This window comes from Uranotaenia lowii, chromosome 1 (assembly GCF_029784155.1).
Source record: "Uranotaenia lowii strain MFRU-FL chromosome 1, ASM2978415v1, whole genome shotgun sequence".
Lineage (NCBI taxonomy): Eukaryota > Metazoa > Arthropoda > Insecta > Diptera > Culicidae > Uranotaenia > Uranotaenia lowii.
This window is the reverse complement of record NC_073691.1, coordinates 208,537,941-208,558,067: the sequence shown is the minus strand read 5'-3', so window position 1 is coordinate 208,558,067 and position 20,127 is coordinate 208,537,941. Positions and strand designations below refer to the sequence as shown.

Sequence of the window (20,127 nt, the reverse complement as noted above, 5' to 3'; positions counted from 1 at the left end):
AAAATTACAAAAATTACAAAAATTACAAAAATTACAAAAATTACAAAAATTACAAAAATTCCAAAAATTACAAAAATTACAAAAATTACAAAAATTACAAAAATTACAAAAATTACAAAAATTACAAAAATTACAAAAATTACAAAAATTACAGAAATTACAAAAATTACAAAAATTAAAAAAATTACAAAAATTACAAAAATTACAAAAATTACAAAAATTACAAAAATTACAAAAATTACAAAAATTACAAAAATTACAAAAATTACAAAAATTACAAAAATTACAAAAATTACAAAAATTACATAAATTACAAAAATTACAAAAATTACAAAAATTACAAAAATTACATGAATTACAAAAATTACAAAAATTACAAAAATTACAAAAATTACAAAAAATACAAAAATTACAAAAATAAAAAAAATTACAAAAATTACAAAAATTACAAAAATTACAAAAATTACAAAAATTACAAAAATTACAAAAATTACAAAAATTACAAAAATTACAAAAATTACAAAAATTACAAAAATTACAAAAATTACAAAAATTACAAAAATTACAAAAATTACAAAAGTTACAAAAATTACAAAAATTACAAAAATGCCAAAAATAACAAAAATTACAAAAATTACAAAAATTATAAAAATTATAAAAATTACAAAAATTACAAAAATGACAAAATGACAAAAATGACAAAATGACAAAAATGACAAAAATGACAAAAATGACAAGAATGACAAAAATGACAAAAATGACAAAAATGACAAAAATGACAAAAATGACAAAAATGACAAAAATGACAAAAATGACAAAAATGACAAAAATGACAAAAATGACAAAAATGACAAAAATGACAAAAATGACAAAAATGACAAAAATGACAAAAATGACAAAAATGACAAAAATGACAAAAATGACAAAAATGACAAAAATGACAAAAATGACAAAAATGACAAAAATGACAAAAATGACAAAAATGACAAAAATGACAAAAATGACAAAAATGACAAAAATGACAAAAATGACAAAAATGACAAAAATGACAAAAATGACAAAAATGACAAAAATGACAAAAATGACAAAAATGACAAAAATGACAAAAATGACAAAAATGACAAAAATGACAAAAATGACAAAAATGACAAAAATGACAAAAATGACAAAAATGACAAAAATGACAAAAATGACAAAAATGACAAAAATGACAAAAATGACAAAAATGACAAAAATGACAAAAATGACAAAAATGACAAAAATGACAAAAATGACAAAAATGACAAAAATGACAAAAATGACAAAAATGACAAAAATGACAAAAATGACAAAAATGACAAAAATGACAAAAATGACAAAAATGACAAAAATGACAAAAATGACAAAAATGACAAAAATGACAAAAATGACAAAAATGACAAAAATGACAAAAATGACAAAAATGACAAAAATGACAAAAATGACAAAAATGACAAAAATGACAAAAATGACAAAAATGACAAAAATGACAAAAATGACAAAAATGACAAAAATGACAAAAATGACAAAAATGACAAAAATGACAAAAATGACAAAAATGACAAAAATGACAAAAATGACAAAAATGACAAAAATGACAAAAATGACAAAAATGACAAAAATGACAAAAATGACAAAAATGACAAAAATGACAAAAATGACAAAAATGACAAAAATGACAAAAATGACAAAAATGACAAAAATGACAAAAATGACAAAAATGACAAAAATGACAAAAATGACAAAAATGACAAAAATGACAAAAATGACAAAAATGACAAAAATGACAAAAATGACAAAAATGACAAAAATGACAAAAATGACAAAAATGACAAAAATGACAAAAATGACAAAAATGACAAAAATGACAAAAATGACAAAAATGACAAAAATGACAAAAATGACAAAAATGACAAAAATGACAAAAATGACAAAAATGACAAAAATGACAAAAATGACAAAAATGACAAAAATGACAAAAATGACAAAAATGACAAAAATGACAAAAATGACAAAAATGCCAAAAATGACAAAATTGACAAAAATGACAAAAATGACAAAAATGACAAAAATGACAAAAATGACAAAAATGACAAAAATGACAAAAATGACAAAAATGACAAAAATGACAAAAATGACAAAAATGACAAAAATGACAAAAATGACAAAAATGACAAAAATGACAAAAAATGACAAAAATGACAAAAATGACAAAAATGACAAAAATGACAAAAATGACAAAAATGACAAAAATGACAAAAATGACAAAAATGACAAAAATGACAAAAATGACAAAAATGACAAAAATGACAAAAATGACAAAAATGACAAAAATGACAAAAATGACAAAAATGACAAAAATGACAAAAATGACAAAAATGACAAAAAATGACAAAAATGACAAAAATGACAAAAATGACAAAAATGACAAAAATGACAAAAATGACAAAAATGACAAAAATGACAAAAATGACAAAAATGACAAAAATGACAAAAATGACAAAAATGACAAAAATGACAAAAATGACAAAAATGACAAAAATGACAAAAATGACAAAAATGACAAAAATGACAAAAATGACAAAAATGACAAAAATGACAAAAATGACAAAAATGACAAAAATGACAAAAATGACAAAAATGACAAAAATGACAAAAATGACAAAAATGACAAAAATGACAAAAATGACAAAAATGACAAAAATGACAAAAATGACAAAAATGACAAAAATGACAAAAATGACAAAAATGACAAAAATGACAAAAATGACAAAAATGACAAAAAAATGACACAAAAATGACACAAAATGACACAAAATGACACAAAAATGAGACAAAAATGACACAAAAATGACAAAAATGACACAAAAATGACACAAAAATGACACAAAAATTACACATAAATGACACAAAAATAACACAAAAATGACACAAAATTTACACAAAATTGCCACAAAAATGACACAAAAATGACACAAAAATGACACAAAAATGACATAAAAATGACACAAAAATAATACAAAAATAACACAAAAATTACACAAAAATAACACAAAAATAACACAAAAATGACAGAAAAAATGACACAAATATGACAGAAAAATGTCACAAAATTGCCACAAAATTGACAGAAAAAATGACACAAAAAAGACACCAAATATTTTTAAATGACAAAAATGACAAAAATGATAAAAATGACAAAAATGACAAAAATGACACAAAAATGACACAAAAATGACACAAAAATGACACAAAAATGACACATAAATGACACAAAAATGACACAAAAATGACACAAAAATGACACAAAAATGACACAGAAATGATACAAAAATGACACAAAAATGACAAAAAATGACAAAATTGACACAAAAATTGCACAAAAATGACACCAATATGACAAAAAATGATACAAAAATGACACACAAATGACACAAAAATGACACGAAAATGACACGAAATTGACACAAAAATGACACAAAAGTGGCACAAAAATGACACAAAAATGACACAAAAATGACACAAAAATGACACGAAAATGACACATAAATGACACGAAAATGACACAAAAATAACACAAAAATGACACAAAATTTACACAAAATTGCCACAAAAATGACACAAAAATGACACAAAAATGACATAAAAATGACACAAAAATAACACAAAAATGACACAGAAATGATACAAAAATGACACAAAAATGACAAAAATGACACAAAAATTGCACAAAAATGACACCAATATGACAAAAAATGACACACAAATGACACAAAAATGACACGAAAATGACACGAAAATGACACAAAAATGACACAAAAGTGACACAAAAATGACACAAAAATGACACAAAAATGACACAAAAATGACACAGAAAATGATACAAAATTGACACAAAAATGACACAAAAATGACTCAAAAATTGACACAAAAATTGAACAAAAGTGACTAAAAATGATGCAAGCATAACACAAAACTTACACAAAAATGACATAAAAAGGCACGATAAAGTCGCAAAAATTACACGAAAATGACACAAAAAAAGATACAAAAATTGACACAAAAAATCACATAATTGACATAGAAAAGGACAAAAATGACACAAAAAGTCACAAAAATTACAAAAAATTTACTTAAAATGACACAAAAAAGTCACAAAAATTACATAAAAATGACTTTAAATTACACAAAAAGTCAAAAAAATGACACAAAAATTACTAGAAAATGACACAGAAAAAACTTATAAATGGTTCAAAAATGACATAAAAATAACACAAAATTGACACAAAATGACACTAAACTGACACAAAATTGACATATTAAAAATGACACAAAACGACTGAAAAACGACATTAAAATCACACAAAAATGACCAAAAGTACACAAATATGACACTATCGAAGTACCTACTCTGGGCAAAAGAAAATTTGTCCGCAAAATGGACAATTTGCCAAGCTTGAGTGTTGCAGGAATTCGTTGAAAAAAAGCCAATGATCCAAACTACCCAATCTTTCCCAAAGACTCTTAAAAGAAAGACAATTGAATGTTTTACCTTCCCAAAGAAAGAAAAGACTCTAATAGTGTTTTCGTTTATTAGCAGTGGCAACCTAGTTGTCCACGAGTTTTGCCCTAACTGCTGTTTTTGTGTTCGTTTATTAATTCAGAAGTCCACTAGAATTGCCCGAGGTTTGAACCTCAAGCAGGCGGTTGCAACCCGTAGAAGTTGTCAGTGTTGGGGGTAAGCATAAGGTTGACTATAGCAACCATATATTTGCATCGTCCCGGGTGACGATTCTGTTTGTTTATTCAGAGAAAGATTTGCCCCGCGCCCGTGGAGAAAAACGAAAACGGCATAAGAAAACACCAAATCAGAAAAAGACGCTGTCTCACTGTTTTCGTATTTCGGTGTTGTTGTTTTCGCTCCGTCAACATCTTTGTTGTGGAAGAGAGAGATAATTTATTATGCCCCAGACTTTTGGGGCTTAATCATTGAAAAATGTCCCACCTTGGGCGATGAAAAACTATGAATAAATCCGAAGCATTTGGGGTTTCCTCTTCGGTGAAATCAGCCTGAAAAATCGCAAAATAAGCGGCCGGGTTTCTGTTATTGATGACTCCGGGGATGATTGTTTTCGGACGGTCGAACGCTTTTTGGACACGAGTAACGGAACTTGACTTGATGCAGATTGAAGGGGACGCCATGATATCGACACTTTTCAATTACCGGTTTGGGAGAAGGTTTTAAAAAACGATCAAAAAATGAGATAAAAGTTGGGAAAGTGTTTTCGCAATATCGCGAAAAAAAATCATCTTGTGATTTAAGATGACTCTGATATAGATTAAAAAAATGATGAAAAGAAAATCCGTCAGCTCCAAGGCACTTAGTGCTTCATCATCATGTTGGAATGTTTTGCTTTCCTAGTATTCTACTGGCCTGTCAGTTTAATGTTCTTTTCGGAATTTCTTTGTTTGACTTCCGTTGGCATTTGCTTGTCACCGTGTCCATCTCTGTTTGTTCGAATTATGGCACGACGAGATTTGGAATGTAAGACGCAATGCAGGGGAGGTTGGCGACTAATCTGTTTTAGTCATTCTGTTTTGAAACTTTTAGAAATTCTGCTAGAGGGGGACATTCACTTTATTTTTCTTGAAAAAAGGTGGTCAATTCAACTTGGAAGTGCGTTAAACGAAATTTTCACCTTTTTTTTCTTTTTAAAATTTTAATTTCTCTGGGTTCAGAATTTTCAATTCTATCAATTCTCAATTCCCAGTTTTTTAAAAACCGAATTCTCAATTCTCAATTTTTATTTCTAAATTTTGTAGTTCAAGGTATCCCATGCTTATAATTCCATTTCATGGTTGAGGATGAAATAATTTCAAAGGGGCCAACAAATGGAACATCGGTTTTATTGCAAAGAAAGTTGCTAATCCTCCCGAAAGAACCTAAACGCTCATCCATGGAAGGTAGAACGGGAAAGTTTTGCATCTTGTTAAAGTGCCACAAGAAGTTTCGGTTTCGGTTGTGGAGAGGAATTTTGCCTATGTTCTGCACTGATCACTTTGGAAAACCTCCCCCTAGAATGCAGACATTCCTAGGATCTCCGAAGAAAAGTTTAACATAAATTAACCAGAAGAAGGAAAGGTACCCGCAAAGTTGAAACGCTTCTTCCGAGTGGTTTGTCATGAAAGCTAGTAAGATTGGATTTCGCAAAACCGTCAAGAGTTTGTACTTCGCCTCGGATTATGCTTAATGGCTTCCAAATCGACGCAACTGTGAAGGCGGAGTCAGTGGAACTTTTGAGAAACGGAACGAATCATATTTTCAGAAACTAGCAACTTAATTCTGTGTAAGCAAATCAAATAAATCAAAGTTCTTAAATGAGAGAAAGTGATCAAAGTCAAAATTTCTCTGTTTATTTTTTGCCTACGACTTAGCATTTTCAATATGTGATATTTCGATTTGTTTAAAACTCAAGAAGACCTCATCAAAAAATGTTTATTGATTCTTCAAAGAATTCATTTCAATCACATTCTCCGTCAGCAGATCCAGCAGGACGTCCATCTTCACCTGGTAAAGGTTATTTTCCTGTTCCAGCACCTTGACGCGTCGCTTCATCTTCATCAGGTCGTCAATGGCTGTCGTCGAAAGGGTTCCTGAACTTGTTCCGGAAGCACCCCCGGTGGCTTTCACAGAACTCATCCAAACACCATCCACGAAGCACAGCTGCTTGTCCAGCAGATTGAGCCGTATGTTCCGAAAATCGTCCAGGTCCTCCTGGTGGGCCGGAATCCCGACGTTGAGCCGCTGAGTCCTCGGTAGAGCCACTTTGGGGGCAAACTTTTTCGTAAAAATTGGCATCCTATCAGTCTGCGCTGTCGTAACAAAAAACAAACTCACCTATGAGAATCAGCCACCTGTCAACAGAGGAACAAAAAAGAAACAAACAAACGACACGCGCAGGTTTCTGGCACGTGTTTTGAAAGTGCCAAGTGACGCCGTTGCCATGGAAACGGGAACGATACCGCGTCCTGTTGTCAGAGTTACCATCGAACTGTAAACAAAATAGCAGCCGTAACAACCGCGTCTCAGTTTGCAGGCCTAGCTGGCCCCGCACGGTAATGTCCTTAGTATCTGGGAATCGGAACCAAGAAACGGAAATCGACGAAGGAGGAGAAGTGTTCAATTCGAGAGAACCGGAACCGGAAACGGCTGCGAGGACCATTCACGATTTGTACCAGGAAATTCAGCGGGAGATTCGAGGCTATCGACGGGAGCACCAGTTGATTCGAGCGGATCTAGAGCGGCTGGTGAAGTGCGCCCAATCGGGTCCGGTTTTTGAGGGGGACCAGGAACACGCTCCGGGAGGAGAGATTGCCGATGGACAGCGATTTCAGCATTTGTCCAATGAAGTCATCGGCAATCTGAGGAACCAGCTGGATATTGTTTGGCAGGTTAGTTGGACTTGTGAGATATCACTGCATGATGTGCAGTTCAATAACATTAAAAATAAATCCATTCGTCACTTCTAAAATTTAGAGAGAAATGAGACACTTGTAATTTTTGTCATTTTTGCTTTTTTTTTCATTTTGGACTTTTTTGTCAATTTTGTAATTTTTGTAATTATTGTTTTTTTGTTGTTCAAAAATGACAAAAATGACAACAATTACAAAAAAAATTGTCATTTTTGAAATTTTTATAATTTTTTTCTGTTATGTCATTTTTGTCAATTTTGTAATTTTTGTAATTTTTGTAATTTTTGTAATTTTTGTTATTTTTTGTAATTTTTGTAATTTTTGTAATTTTTGTAATTTTTGTATTTTTTGTAATTTTTGTAATTTTTGTAATTTTTGTAATTTATGTAATTTTTGTAATTTTTGAAATTTTTGTAATTTTTGTATTTTCTGTAATTTTAGTAATTTTTGTATTTTTTGTAATTTTTGTATTTTTTGTAATTTTTGTAATTTTTGTAATTTTTGTAATTTTTGTAATTTTTGTAATTTTTGTTATTTTTTGTAATTTTTGTAATTTTTGTAATTTTTGTAATTTTTGTAATTTTTGTATTTTTTGTAATTTTTGTAATTTTTGTAATTTTTGTAATTTTTGTAATTTTTGTAATTTTTGAAATTTTTGTAATTTTTGTATTTTTTGTAATTTTAGTAATTTTCGTATTTTTTGTAAATTTTGTAATTTTATGTAATTTTTGTCATTTTTGTAAATTTTGACAATCTTGTCAATTTTTTCAATTTTTTCATTTTTTTAAATTTTTTCAAAATTGACAAATTTGACAAATTTGAAGTTGTCAAAATTTACAAAGATTGTATGTAATTGTATAGTTATTTTGTCAATTTTTGCAATTTTGCAATTTTGCAATTTTGTCAATTTTGTCAATTTTGTCAATTTTGTCAATTTTGTCAATTTTGTCAATTTTGTCAATTTTGTCAATTTTGTCAATTTTGTCAATTTTGTCAATTTTGTCAATTTTGTCAATTTTGTCAATTTTGTCAATTTTGTCAATTTTGTCAATTTTGTCAATTTTGTCAATTTTGTCAATTTTGTCAATATTGTCAATATTGTCAATTTTGTCAATTTTGTCAATTTTGTCAATTTTGTCAATTTTGTCAATTTTGTCAATTTTGTCAATTTTGTCAATTTTGTCAATTTTGTCAATTTTGTCAATTTTGTCAATTTTGTCAATTTTGTCAATTTTGTCAATTTTGTCAATTTTGTCAATTTTGTCAATTTTGTCAATTTTGTCAATTTTGTCAATTTTGTCAATTTTGTCAATTTTGTCAATTTTGTCAATTTTGTCAATTTTGTCAATTTTGTCAATTTTGTCAATTTTGTCAATTTTGTCAATTTTGTCAATTTTGTCAATTTTGTCAATTTTGTCAATTTTGTCAATTTTGTCAATTTCGTCATTTCTGTCATTTTTGTCATTTTTGTCAATTTTGTCAATTTTGTCAATTTTGTCAATTTTGTCAATTTTGTCAATTTTGTCAATTTTGTCAATTTTGTCAATTTTGTCAATTTTGTCAATTTTGTCAATTTTGTCAAATTTGTCAAATTTGTCAATTTTGTCAATTTTGTCAATTTTGTCAATTTTGTCAATTTTGTCAATTTTGTCAATTTTGTCAATTTTGTCAATTTTGTCAATTTTGTCAATTTTGTCATTTTTGTCATTTTTGTCATTTTTGTCATTTTTGTCATTTTTGTCATTTTTGTCATTTTTTTTATTTTTGTCATTTTTGTCATTTTTGTCATTTTTGTCATTTTTGTCATTTTTGTCATTTTTGTCATTTTTGTCATTTTTGTCATTTTTGTCAATTTTGTCAATTTTGTCAATTTTGTCAATTTTATCAATTTTATCAATTTTGTCAGTTTTGTCAATTTTGTCAATTTTGTCAATTTTGTCAATTTTGTCAATTTTGTCAATTTTATCAATTTTGTCAATTTGGTCAATTTTGTCAATTTTGTCAATTTTATCAATTTTTGCAATTTTGTCAATTTTGTCAATTTTGTCAATTTTGTCAATTTGGTCAATTTTGTCAATTTTGTAAATTTTGTCAATTTTGTCAATTTTGTCAATTTTGTCAATTTTGTCAATTTTGTCAATTTTGTCAATTTTGTCAATTTTGTCAATTTTGTCAATTTTGTCAATTTTGTCAATTTTGTCAATTTTGTCAATTTTGTCAATTTTGTCAATTTTGTCAATTTTGTCAATTTTGTCAATTTTGTCAATTTTGTCAATTTTGTCAATTTTGTCAATTTTGTCAATTTTGTCAATTTTGTCAATTTTGTCAATTTTGTCAATTTTGTCAATTTTGTCAATTTTGTCAATTTTGTCAATTTTGTGAATTTTGTCAGTTTTGTCAATTTTGTCAATTTTGTCAATTTTGTCAATTTTGTCAATTTTGTCAATTTTGTCATTTTTGTCAATTTTGTCAATTTTGTCAATTTTGTCAATTTTGTCAATTTTGTCAATTTTGTCAATTTTGTCAATTTTGTCAATTTTGTCAATTTTGTCAATTTTGTCAATTTTGTCAATTTTGTCAATTTTGTCAATTTTGTCAATTTTGTCAATTTTGTCAATTTTGTCAATTTTGTCAATTTTGTCAATTTTGTCAATTTTGTCAATTTTGTCAATTTTGTCAATTTTGTCCATTTTGTCAATTTTGTCAATTTTGTCAATTTTGTCAATTTTGTCAATTTTGTCAATTTTGTCAATTTTGTCAATTTGGTCAATTTTGTCAATTTTGTCAATTTTGACAATTTTGTCAATTTTGTCAATTTTGTAAATTTTGTCAATTTTGTCAATTTTGTCAATTTTGTCAATTTTGTCAATTTTGTCAATTTGGTCAATTTTGTCAATTTTGTCAATTTTGTCAATTTTGTCAATTTTGTCAATTTTGTCAATTTTGTCAATTTTGTCAATTTTGTCAATTTTGTCAATTTTGTCAATTTTGTCAATTTTGTCAATTTTGTCAATTTTGTCAATTTTGTCAATTTTGTCAATTTTGTCAATTTTGTCAATTTTGTCAATTTTGTCAATTTTGTCAATTTTGTCAATTTTGTCAATTTTGTCAATTTTGTCAATTTTGTCAATTTTGTCAATTTTGTCAATTTTGTCAATTTTGTCAATTTTGTCAATTTTGTCAATTTTGTCAATTTTGTCAATTTTGTCAATTTTGTCAATTTTGTCAATTTTGTCAATTTTGTCAATTTTGTCAATTTTGTCAATTTTGTCAATTTTGTCAATTTTGTCAATTTTGTCAATTTTGTCAATTTTGTCAATTTTGTCAATTTTGTCAATTTTGTCAATTTTGTCAATTTTGTCAATTTTGTCAATTTTGTCAATTTTGTCAATTTTGCCAATTTTGTCACTTTTGTCAATTTTGTCAATTTGGTCAATTTTGTCATTTTTGTCATTTTTGTCATTTTTGTCATTTTTGTCATTTTTGTCATTTTTGTCATTTTTGTCATTTTTGTCATTTCTGTCATTTTTGTCATTTTTGTCATTTTTGTCATTTTTGTCATTTTTGTCATTTTTGTCATTTTTGTCATTTTTGTCATTTTTGTCATTTTTGTAATTTTTGTCATTTTTGTCATTTTTGTCATTTTTGTCATTTTTGTAATTTTTGTCATTTTTGTCATTTTTGTCATTTTTGTCATTTTTGTCATTTTTGTCATTTTTGTCATTTTTGTCATTTATGTCATTTATGTCATTTATGTCATTTTTGTCATTTTTGTCATTTTTGTCATTTTTGTCATTTTTGTCATTTTTGTCATTTTTGTCATTTTTGTCATTTTTGTCATTTTTGTCATTTTTGTCATTTTTGTCATTTTTGTCATTTTTGTCATTTTTGTCATTTTTGTCATTTTTGTCATTTTTGTCATTTTTGTCATTTTTGTCATTTTTGTCAAATTTTAATTTTTGTCATTTTTGTCATTTTTGTCATTTTTGTCATTTTTGTCATTTTTGTCATTTTTGTCATTTTTGTCATTTTTGTAATTTTTGTCATTTTTGTCATTTTTGTCATTTTTGTCATTTTTGTCATTTTTGTCATTTTTGTCATTTTTGTCATTTTTGTCATTTTTGTCATTTTTGTCATTTTTGTCATTTTTGTCATTTTTGTCATTTTTGTCATTTTTGTCATTTTTGTCATTTTTGTCATTTTTGTCATTTTTGTCATTTTTGTCATTTTTGTCATTTTTGTCATTTTTGTCATTTTTGTCATTTTTGTCATTTTTGTCATTTTTGTCATTTTTGTCATTTTTGTCATTTTTGTCATTTTTGTCATTTTTGTCATTTTTGTCATTTTTGTCATTTTTGTCATTTTTGTCATTTTTGTCATTTTTGTCATTTTTGTCATTTTTGTCATTTTTGTCATTTTTGTCATTTTTGTCATTTTTGTCATTTTTGTCATTTTTGTCATTTTTGTCATTTTTGTCATTTTTGTCATTTTTGTCATTTTTGTCATTTTTGTCATTTTTGTCATTTTTGTCATTTTTGTAATCTTTGTAATTTTTTTCATTTTTGTCATTTTTGTCGTTTTTGTCATTTTCGTCAGTTGTGTCATTTTTGTCATTTTGGTCATTTTTGTCATTTTTGTCATTTTTGTCATTTTTGTCATTTTTGTCATTTTTGTCATTTTTGTCATTTTTGTCATTTTTGTCATTTTTGTCATTTTTGTCATTTTTGTCATTTTTGTCATTTTTGTCATTTTTGTCATTTTTGTCATTTTTGTCATTTTTGTCATTTTTGTCATTTTTGTCATTTTTGTCATTTTTGTCATTTTTGTCATTTTTGTCATTTTTGTCATTTTTGTCATTTTTGTCATTTTTGTCATTTTTGTCATTTTTGTCATTTTTGTCATTTTTGTCATTTTTGTTTGTCATTTTTGTCATTTTTGTCATTTTTGTCATTTTTGTCATTTTTGTCATTTTTGTCATTTTTGTCATTTTTGTCATTTTTGTCATTTTTGTCATTTTTGTCATTTTTGTCATTTTTGTCATTTTTGTCATTTTTGTCATTTTTGTCATTTTTGTCATTTTTGTCATTTTTGTCATTTTTGTCATTTTTGTCATTTTTGTCATTTTTGTCATTTTTGTCATTTTTGTCATTTTTGTCATTTTTGTCATTTTTGTCATTTTTGTCATTTTTGTCATTTTTGTCATTTTTGTCATTTTTGTCATTTTTGTCATTTTTGTCATTTTTGTCATTTTTGTCATTTTTGTCATTTTTGTCATTTTTGTCATTTTTGTCATTTTTGTCATTTTTGTCATTTTTGTCATTTTTGTCATTTTTGTCATTTTTGTCATTTTTGTCATTTTTGTCATTTTTGTCATTTTTGTCATTTTTGTCATTTTTGTCATTTTTGTCATTTTTGTCATTTTTGTCATTTTTGTCATTTTTGTCATTTTTGTCATTTTTGTCATTTTTGTCATTTTTGTCATTTTTGTCATTTTTGTCATTTTTGTCATTTTTGTCATTTTTGTCATTTTTGTCATTTTTGTCATTTTTGTCATTTTTGTCATTTTTGTCATTTTTGTCATTTTTGTCATTTTTGTCATTTTTGTCATTTTTGTCATTTTTGTCATTTTTGTCATTTTTGTCATTTTTGTCATTTTTGTCATTTTTGTCAGTTTTGTCATTTTTGTCATTTTTGTCATTTTTGTCATTTTTGTCATTTTTGTCATTTTTGTCATTTTTGTCATTTTTGTCATTTTTGTCATTTTTGTCATTTTTGTCATTTTTGTCATTTTTGTCATTTTTGTCATTTTTGTAATCTTTTTAATTTTTTTCATTTTTGTCATTTTTGTCGTTTTTGTCATTTTCGTCAGTTGTGTCATTTTTGTCATTTTGGTCATTTTTGTCATTTTTGTCATTTTTGTCATTTTTGTCATTTATGTCATTTTTGTCATTTTTGTCATTTTTGTCATTTTTGTCATTTTTGTCATTTTTGTCATTTTTGTCATTTTTGTCATTTTTGTCATTTTTGTCATTTTTGTCATTTTTGTCATTTTTGTCATTTTTGTCATTTTTGTCATTTATGTCATTTTTGTCATTTTTGTCATTTTTGTCATTTTTGTCATTTTTGTCATTTTTGTCATTTTTGTCATTTTTGTCATTTTTGTCATTTTTGTCATTTTTGTCATTTTTGTCATTTTTGTCATTTTTGTCATTTTTGTCATTTCTGTCATTTTTGTCATTTTTGTCATTTTCGTCATTTCTGTCATTTTTGTCATTTTTGTCATTTTTGTCATTTTTGTCATTTTTGTCATTTTTGTCATTTTTGTCATTTTTGTCATTTTTGTCATTTTTGTCATTTTTGTCATTTTTGTCATTTTTGTCATTTTTGTCATTTTTGTCATTTTTGTCATTTTTGTCATTTTTGTCATTTTTGTCATTTTTGTCGTTTTTGTCATTTTTGTCATTTTTGTCATTTTTGTCATTTTTGTCATTTTTGTCATTTTTGTCATTTTTGTCATTTTTGTCATTTTTGTCATTTTTGTCATTTTTGACATTTTTGTCATTTTTGACATTTTTGTCATTTTTGTCATTTTTGTCATTTTTGTCATTTTTGTCATTTTTGTCATTTTTGTCATTTTTGTCATTTTTGTCATTTTTGTCATTTTTGTCATTTTTGTCATTTTTGTCATTCTTGTCATTTTTGTCATTTTTGTCATTTTTGTCATTTTTGTCATTTTTGTCATTTTTGTCATTTTTGTCATTTTTGTCATTTTTGTCATTTTTGTCATTTTTGTCATTTTTGTCATTTTTGTCATTTTTGTCATTTTTGTCATTTTTGTCATTTTTGTCATTTTTGTCATTTTTGTCATTTTTGTCATTTTTGTCATTTTTGTCATTTTTGTCATTTTTGTCATTTTTGTCATTTTTGTCATTTTTGTCATTTTTGTCATTTTTGTCATTTTTGTCGATTTTGTCAATTTTGTCAATTTGGTCAATTTTGTCAATTTTGTCAATTTTGTCAATTTTGTCAATTTTGTCAATTTTGTCAATTTTGTAAATTTTATCAATTTTGTCAATTTTGTCAATTTTGTCAATTTTGTCAATTTTGTCAATTTTGTCAATTTTGTCAATTTTGTCAATTTTGTCAATTTTGTCAATTTTGTCAATTTTGTCAATTTTGTCAATTTTGTCAACTTTGTCAATTTTGTCAATTTTGTCAATTTTGTCAATTTTGTCAATTTTGTCAATTTTGTCAATTTCGTCAATTTCGTCAATTTCGTCAATTTCGTCAATTTTTTCAATTTTGTCAATTTTGTCATTTTTGTCATTTTTGTCAATTTTGTCAATTTTGTCAATTTTGTCAATTTTGTCAATTTTGTCAATTTTGTCAATTTTGTCAATTTTGTCAATTTTGTCAATTTTGTCAATTTTGTCAATTTGTCAATTTTGTCAAATTTGTCAATTTTGTCAATTTTGTCAATTTTGTCAATTTTGTCAATTTTGTCAATTTTGTCAATTTTGTCAATTTTGTCAATTTTGTCAATTTTGTCAATTTTGTCAATTTTGTCAATTTTGTCAATTTTGTCAATTTTGTCAATTTTGTCAATTTTGTCAATTTTGTCAATTTTGTTAATTTTGTCAATTTTGTCAATTTTGTCAATTTTGTCAATTTTGTCAATTTTGTCAATTTTGTCAATTTTGTCAATTTTGTCAATTTTGTCAATTTTGTCAATTTTGTCAATTTTGTCAATTTTGTCAATTTTATCAATTTGTGTCAATTTTGTCAATTTTGTCAATTTTGTCAATTTTGTCATTTTTGTCATTTTTGTCAATTTTGTCAATTTTGTCAATTTTGTCAATTTTGTCAATTTTGTCAATTTTGTCAATTTTGTCAATTTTGTCAATTTTGTCAATTTTGTTAATTTTGTCAATTTTGTCAATTTTGTCAATTTTGTCAATTTTGTCAATTTTGTCAATTTTGTCAATTTTGTCAATTTTGTCAATTTTGTCAATTTTGTCAATTTTGTCAATTTTGTCAATTTTGTCAATTTTGTCAATTTTGTCAATTTTGTCAATTTTGTCAATTTTGTCAATTTTGTCAATTTTGTCAATTTTGTCATTTTTGTCAATTTTGTCAATTTTGTCAATTTTGTCAATTTTGTCAATTTTGTCAATTTTGTCAATTTTGTCAATTTTGTCAATTTTATCAATTTTGTCAATTTTGTCAATTTTGTCAATTTTGTCAATTTTGTCAATTTTGTCAATTTTGTCAATTTTGTCAATTTTGTCAATTTTGTCAATTTTGTCAATTTTGTCAATTTTGTCAATTTTGTCAATTTTGTCAATTTTGTCAATTTCGTCAATTTTGTCAATTTTGTCAATTTTGTCAATTTTGCCAATTTTGTCAATTTTGTCAATTTTGTCAATTTGGTCAATTTTGTCATTTTTGTCATTTTTGTCATTTTTGTCATTTTTGTCATTTTTGTCATTTTTGTCATTTTTGTCATTTTTGTCATTTTTGTCATTTCTGTCATTTTTGTCATTTGTGTCATTTTTGTCATTTTTGTCATTTTTGTCATTTTTGTAATTTTTGTCATTTTTGTCATTTTTGTAATTTTTGTCATTTTTGTCATTTTTGTCATTTTTGTCATTTTTGTAATTTTTGTCATTTTTGTCATTTTTGTCATTTTTGTCATTTTTGTCATTTTTGTCATTTTTGTCATTTTTGTCATTTATGTCATTTATGTCATTTATGTCATTTTTGTCATTTTTGTCATTTTTGTCATTTTTGTCATTTTTGTCATTTTTGTCATTTTTGTCATTTTTGTCATTTTTGTCATTTTTGTCATTTTTGTCATTTTTGTCATTTTTGTCATTTTTGTCATTTTTGTCATTTTTGTCATTTTTGTCATTTTTGTCATTTTTGTCATTTTTGTCATTTTTGTCATTTTTGTCATTTTTGTCATTTTTGTCATTTTTGTCATTTTTGTCATTTTTGTCATTTTTGTCATTTTTGTCATTTTTGTCATTTTTGTCATTTTTGTCATTTTTGTCATTTTTGTCATTTTTGTCATTTTTGTCATTTTTGTCATTTTTGTCATTTTTGTCATTTTTGTCATTTTTGTCATTTTTGTCATTTTTGTCATTTTTGTCATTTTTGTCATTTTTGTCATTTTTGTCATTTTTGTCATTTTTGTCATTTTTGTCATTTTTGTCATTTTTGTCATTATTGTCATTTTTGTAATTTTTGTAATTTTTGTAATTTTTTTCATTTTTGTCATTTTTGTCGTTTTTGTCATTTTCGTCACTTGTGTCATTTTTGTCATTTTGGTCATTTTTGTCATTTTTGTCATTTTTGTCATTTTTGTCATTTTTGTCATTTTTGTCATTTATGTCATTTTTGTCATTTTTGTCATTTTTGTCATTTTTTCATTTTTGTCATTTTTGTCATTTTTGTCATTTTTGTCATTTTTGTCATTTTTGTCATTTTTATCATTTTTGTATTTTTTTGTAATTTTTGTAATTTTTGTCATTTTTTTTCGTCTTTTTGTCAAATCTTTTTCAGTACGAAATCAAATTATTTGACAAGACGCCCGTTTTTGCGTTGAAAATAGATTTATTAAGTTTTCTGCTCCCATTCAACTTTGAAACGAATTGTTCAAACATCTTTCATCTGAAGTGAAAATACCTTCAGGGAGTAGCAACTTTATTGGTACTCGACCGTCCCTCGGTTTTGCAAGGATACGAACAGGACTAAAGTAATTTAAGTACCGCAAATCCATTATGAAAACAATTTCACCTTTTTGCGCTGCTTCCATTCGCTTTGCAGAATGCTTCGGTTTCTTTCAGGGTTTTTCATTTTATTTCTGCCACCCTCTTCGCTGCTTCGAAAGCAAAACAACAGCGAATACCTTTCATTGGCGAGGAATTTTTCCGTCCGACAATGATCCGTCCACCTATCCAAACCCCAACGACGACGTCGAGACATGATGACAGGTTCTTAGGCTGGAATGCTATCGGGATAAAGTATACTTGTGTCAGTTGGCAAGTGCTCTCGAATGCTTCCTATCGGCGCCAGAAACGAAATCGACATTTCCTGAAGGCCATTGTCACAATTGTTATTTTTTTCCGCGGCTCAATGGTTTATTTCTAAACGGCTTTTTACTTCTTTCTTTTTTTCCGTTCGACAACAATCGTCAATTGGGATTTCCCGCTCATCGTCGCCGGATCGGTCCGTCCAAAATTTGGCACCATTTCGCCACGTGACAGGAGAAAACCACTTTTGAAAGTCTCTGGAAAAGCTCTCAGAAGACAATCCAAATACTGGAGCTGGAGATCGGTGAGTATCGGAAGCAGCTGAAACAGCCCAAAAGTGTACAAACGCTCCGGGCCCAATATACGGCAGCACTCGAGCTTCTGGAACAGAATCTGCTGGCCTGCCGAACGAAGCTTGGCCAACAAAGCGCGGAAAATAAACGCCTAAAGGAAGAGACCGCAGCTGAACACGACCGGCTGGAAGCACTCGAGCGGGACTTTGCCGGTAGGTATTTTCACTATTTTCACCACAAGCTTTTCCCCAACTTCCGTCCGTCCGTTGATGCTTTTTGGCAGCCGCGCCGCCGCCATACTGCCGCTTCAATAATCAACCCGCGTTTTGGTTTGGCCTAGCCTAACCTTTCTCGTCGAATTCACTGAATGGACGAACGGGAGGTTTCCTAATGTTTGCAGAAGCTGCGCGACGCCATTCCATTCCAATCCACCAGAACCACATCAAAGGGTAGCGAGCGAGCGATTTAGGAAATCGGCTCAAATTGATTCGTCGTTTTACTCCGTGTTTAGGATTTTGATGAGCGAGGGTCAGCGAATCTGTGAAAAAGGTGCTCTTTTAAAGGGATCGTAGATTTTTTCCAATTGGGTAAAAATTAATGGATGGCGCTTTCGATAGTCCCGATTCGAAATGGTCCCATTATACTTATTAAATTGTTGGAAATTACATTATTTACAATCGAGGCAAGATTGAATTGAATTGAAGTGGAAAATAGGAGAAATTGGAGAGATGATTTTCAATTCTAAACCCAGAATTCCGAGAAATTTGTTATGATCACCCCGATCACCCCCTCCATAGAACCGCGCATGAAATAGTATCAAAAGTATTTATAGAAATTTGTAACAATTAGCCATTTACAGGGTGATCACAACTTTTTTATTTATATATTCCTGTTTTTTCCGGTTTTCCCGATTATAAATTCAAGGTTTTAATTGTCTAATTTGTCGTTTTATCATACTCAATAAGTATTACTCATATCATTGAAATCAAAATCAATCAAAATCAAAATCATTGTTTTAGAGCTTGTGTTAAACATATAAAAAAATATTTTATGGATGTTTTAGAAACATGCTCATCATCAATATTTGAAAATGCCGTGTTAAATAGGACTTTTCTAGAAATCAGTCGTCATTATGGTCATGGTAGGTTATAAAAAAGTTTTTAAATGTGATATTGATTTTTTGATTAGTTACAGTTTTAAACTGCCAGTTTAATTATAATACCTATTACAATTCATAAGATCCGTGTCTCTGAAAGTTGAAAATAGTTCTGAGGTGCGTTCAATCATGTAGCTCCCTTGTAACAGTAAATTCAGTTAAATTGTTGTATTCAACCGTTTTACATTCAGTAGCAGATGCATCTTCAGGGATAATAAATGTTTTTGCTAAAAATGAAAACTATTTGTTATATATAACTTTATCAGTTTTTAACCCTTAGATATAAGATTAACATAAACAACTTGAAAAAAAAACCAACTGAATCTAATTGAGATGTACCGAATATTGACCTTTTTGACTATTCGGCCAAACGAATACTCAGCCGAATATTCTGTCGACTTTTGAATAAAAATACAAAAGCGATTATTTCAATTTAACTTTAAAATTTAAATTTATGCAATTTTCAGCGAAGTTACATGGTAATGTAATGTTTACATATGGGGATTTTTTTTTATTATCTGACGGGTTTGCGCCGGGGGTCTTCAGATTTTCCCCAAAATTGAAAATTTGGTTCATTTTTGCGACTTAAAAACACATGTATTTTTTCAGATTTCTAACATTTTTATTTTTTGAGTTAGCTTCGGTTAGATTTTTTTGTCAATAAAAAATAACCATTTTTCAAAGCTACATAACTCTGTTATTTTTCAACGGAAATTATAAAATAGCACATCAAAATGCATTGAAATTTTATCAGCTTTCCAAATAAAATAGCTGGAAAAAAATAAATAAAGACCTTCAACATGAAAAGTTGTAAATAAACTTTAAATGGTGTCTAAAAGTACCGGCTGCACCACCGAATATTTAGCAAAAAATACCATTGAATAGCTCAATTTATGATGCAACTTTCATCTGAAGACACCAAAGTGGGCCATTAACTCCTTGAAGAGTTATGAAAGAAATAATGGCAACAAATCTCTTTTTTTGCATCGAAAACAAACAATGGTCGAACAATTGCACTAACATATGGAGTGAGCGCGTACTTCTAACAACATGGAAACAAAAGAACTTTTCAAAGCAGGTAAAAAACACTATTTTTTTGTGCTTTGTAGACTGCCCCTACTCGCATAACAGTCCCATATGAATTTTCGTCATT

The 20,127-nt window shown here is 27.3% G+C and overlaps 2 protein-coding genes across 2 annotated transcripts in view; one reads left to right on the top strand and one right to left on the bottom strand.

The window, feature by feature from the left end:
- Nucleotides 1-6,498: 6,498 nt before the first annotated feature.
- LOC129745839 (protein chibby homolog 1-like) lies at nucleotides 6,499-6,883 on the bottom strand. The gene has a single exon (XM_055739202.1). The coding sequence runs from the start codon at nucleotides 6,875-6,877 to the stop codon at nucleotides 6,515-6,517; it is 363 nt and encodes a 120-aa protein (XP_055595177.1). The 5' UTR covers nucleotides 6,878-6,883; the 3' UTR covers nucleotides 6,499-6,514.
- A 253-nt stretch (nucleotides 6,884-7,136) lies between these two features.
- The window catches only part of LOC129745749 (protein Daple-like), a 32,663-nt gene continuing 19,672 nt past the window's right edge, over nucleotides 7,137-20,127 (top strand). Inside the window, exons 1-2 of the mRNA XM_055739076.1 lie at nucleotides 7,137-7,470; nucleotides 17,760-18,030. Coding sequence (XP_055595051.1) covers nucleotides 7,138-7,470; nucleotides 17,760-18,030 — 604 coding nt within the window. The 5' untranslated portion in view covers nucleotide 7,137. The remainder of the gene's footprint in view (nucleotides 7,471-17,759; nucleotides 18,031-20,127) is intronic.

Coding starts and splice junctions, on each gene's coding strand:
- LOC129745839 (XM_055739202.1), bottom strand. CDS start 6,877: ATGCCAATTTTTACGAAAAAGTTTGCCCCCAAAGTGGCTCTACCGAGG.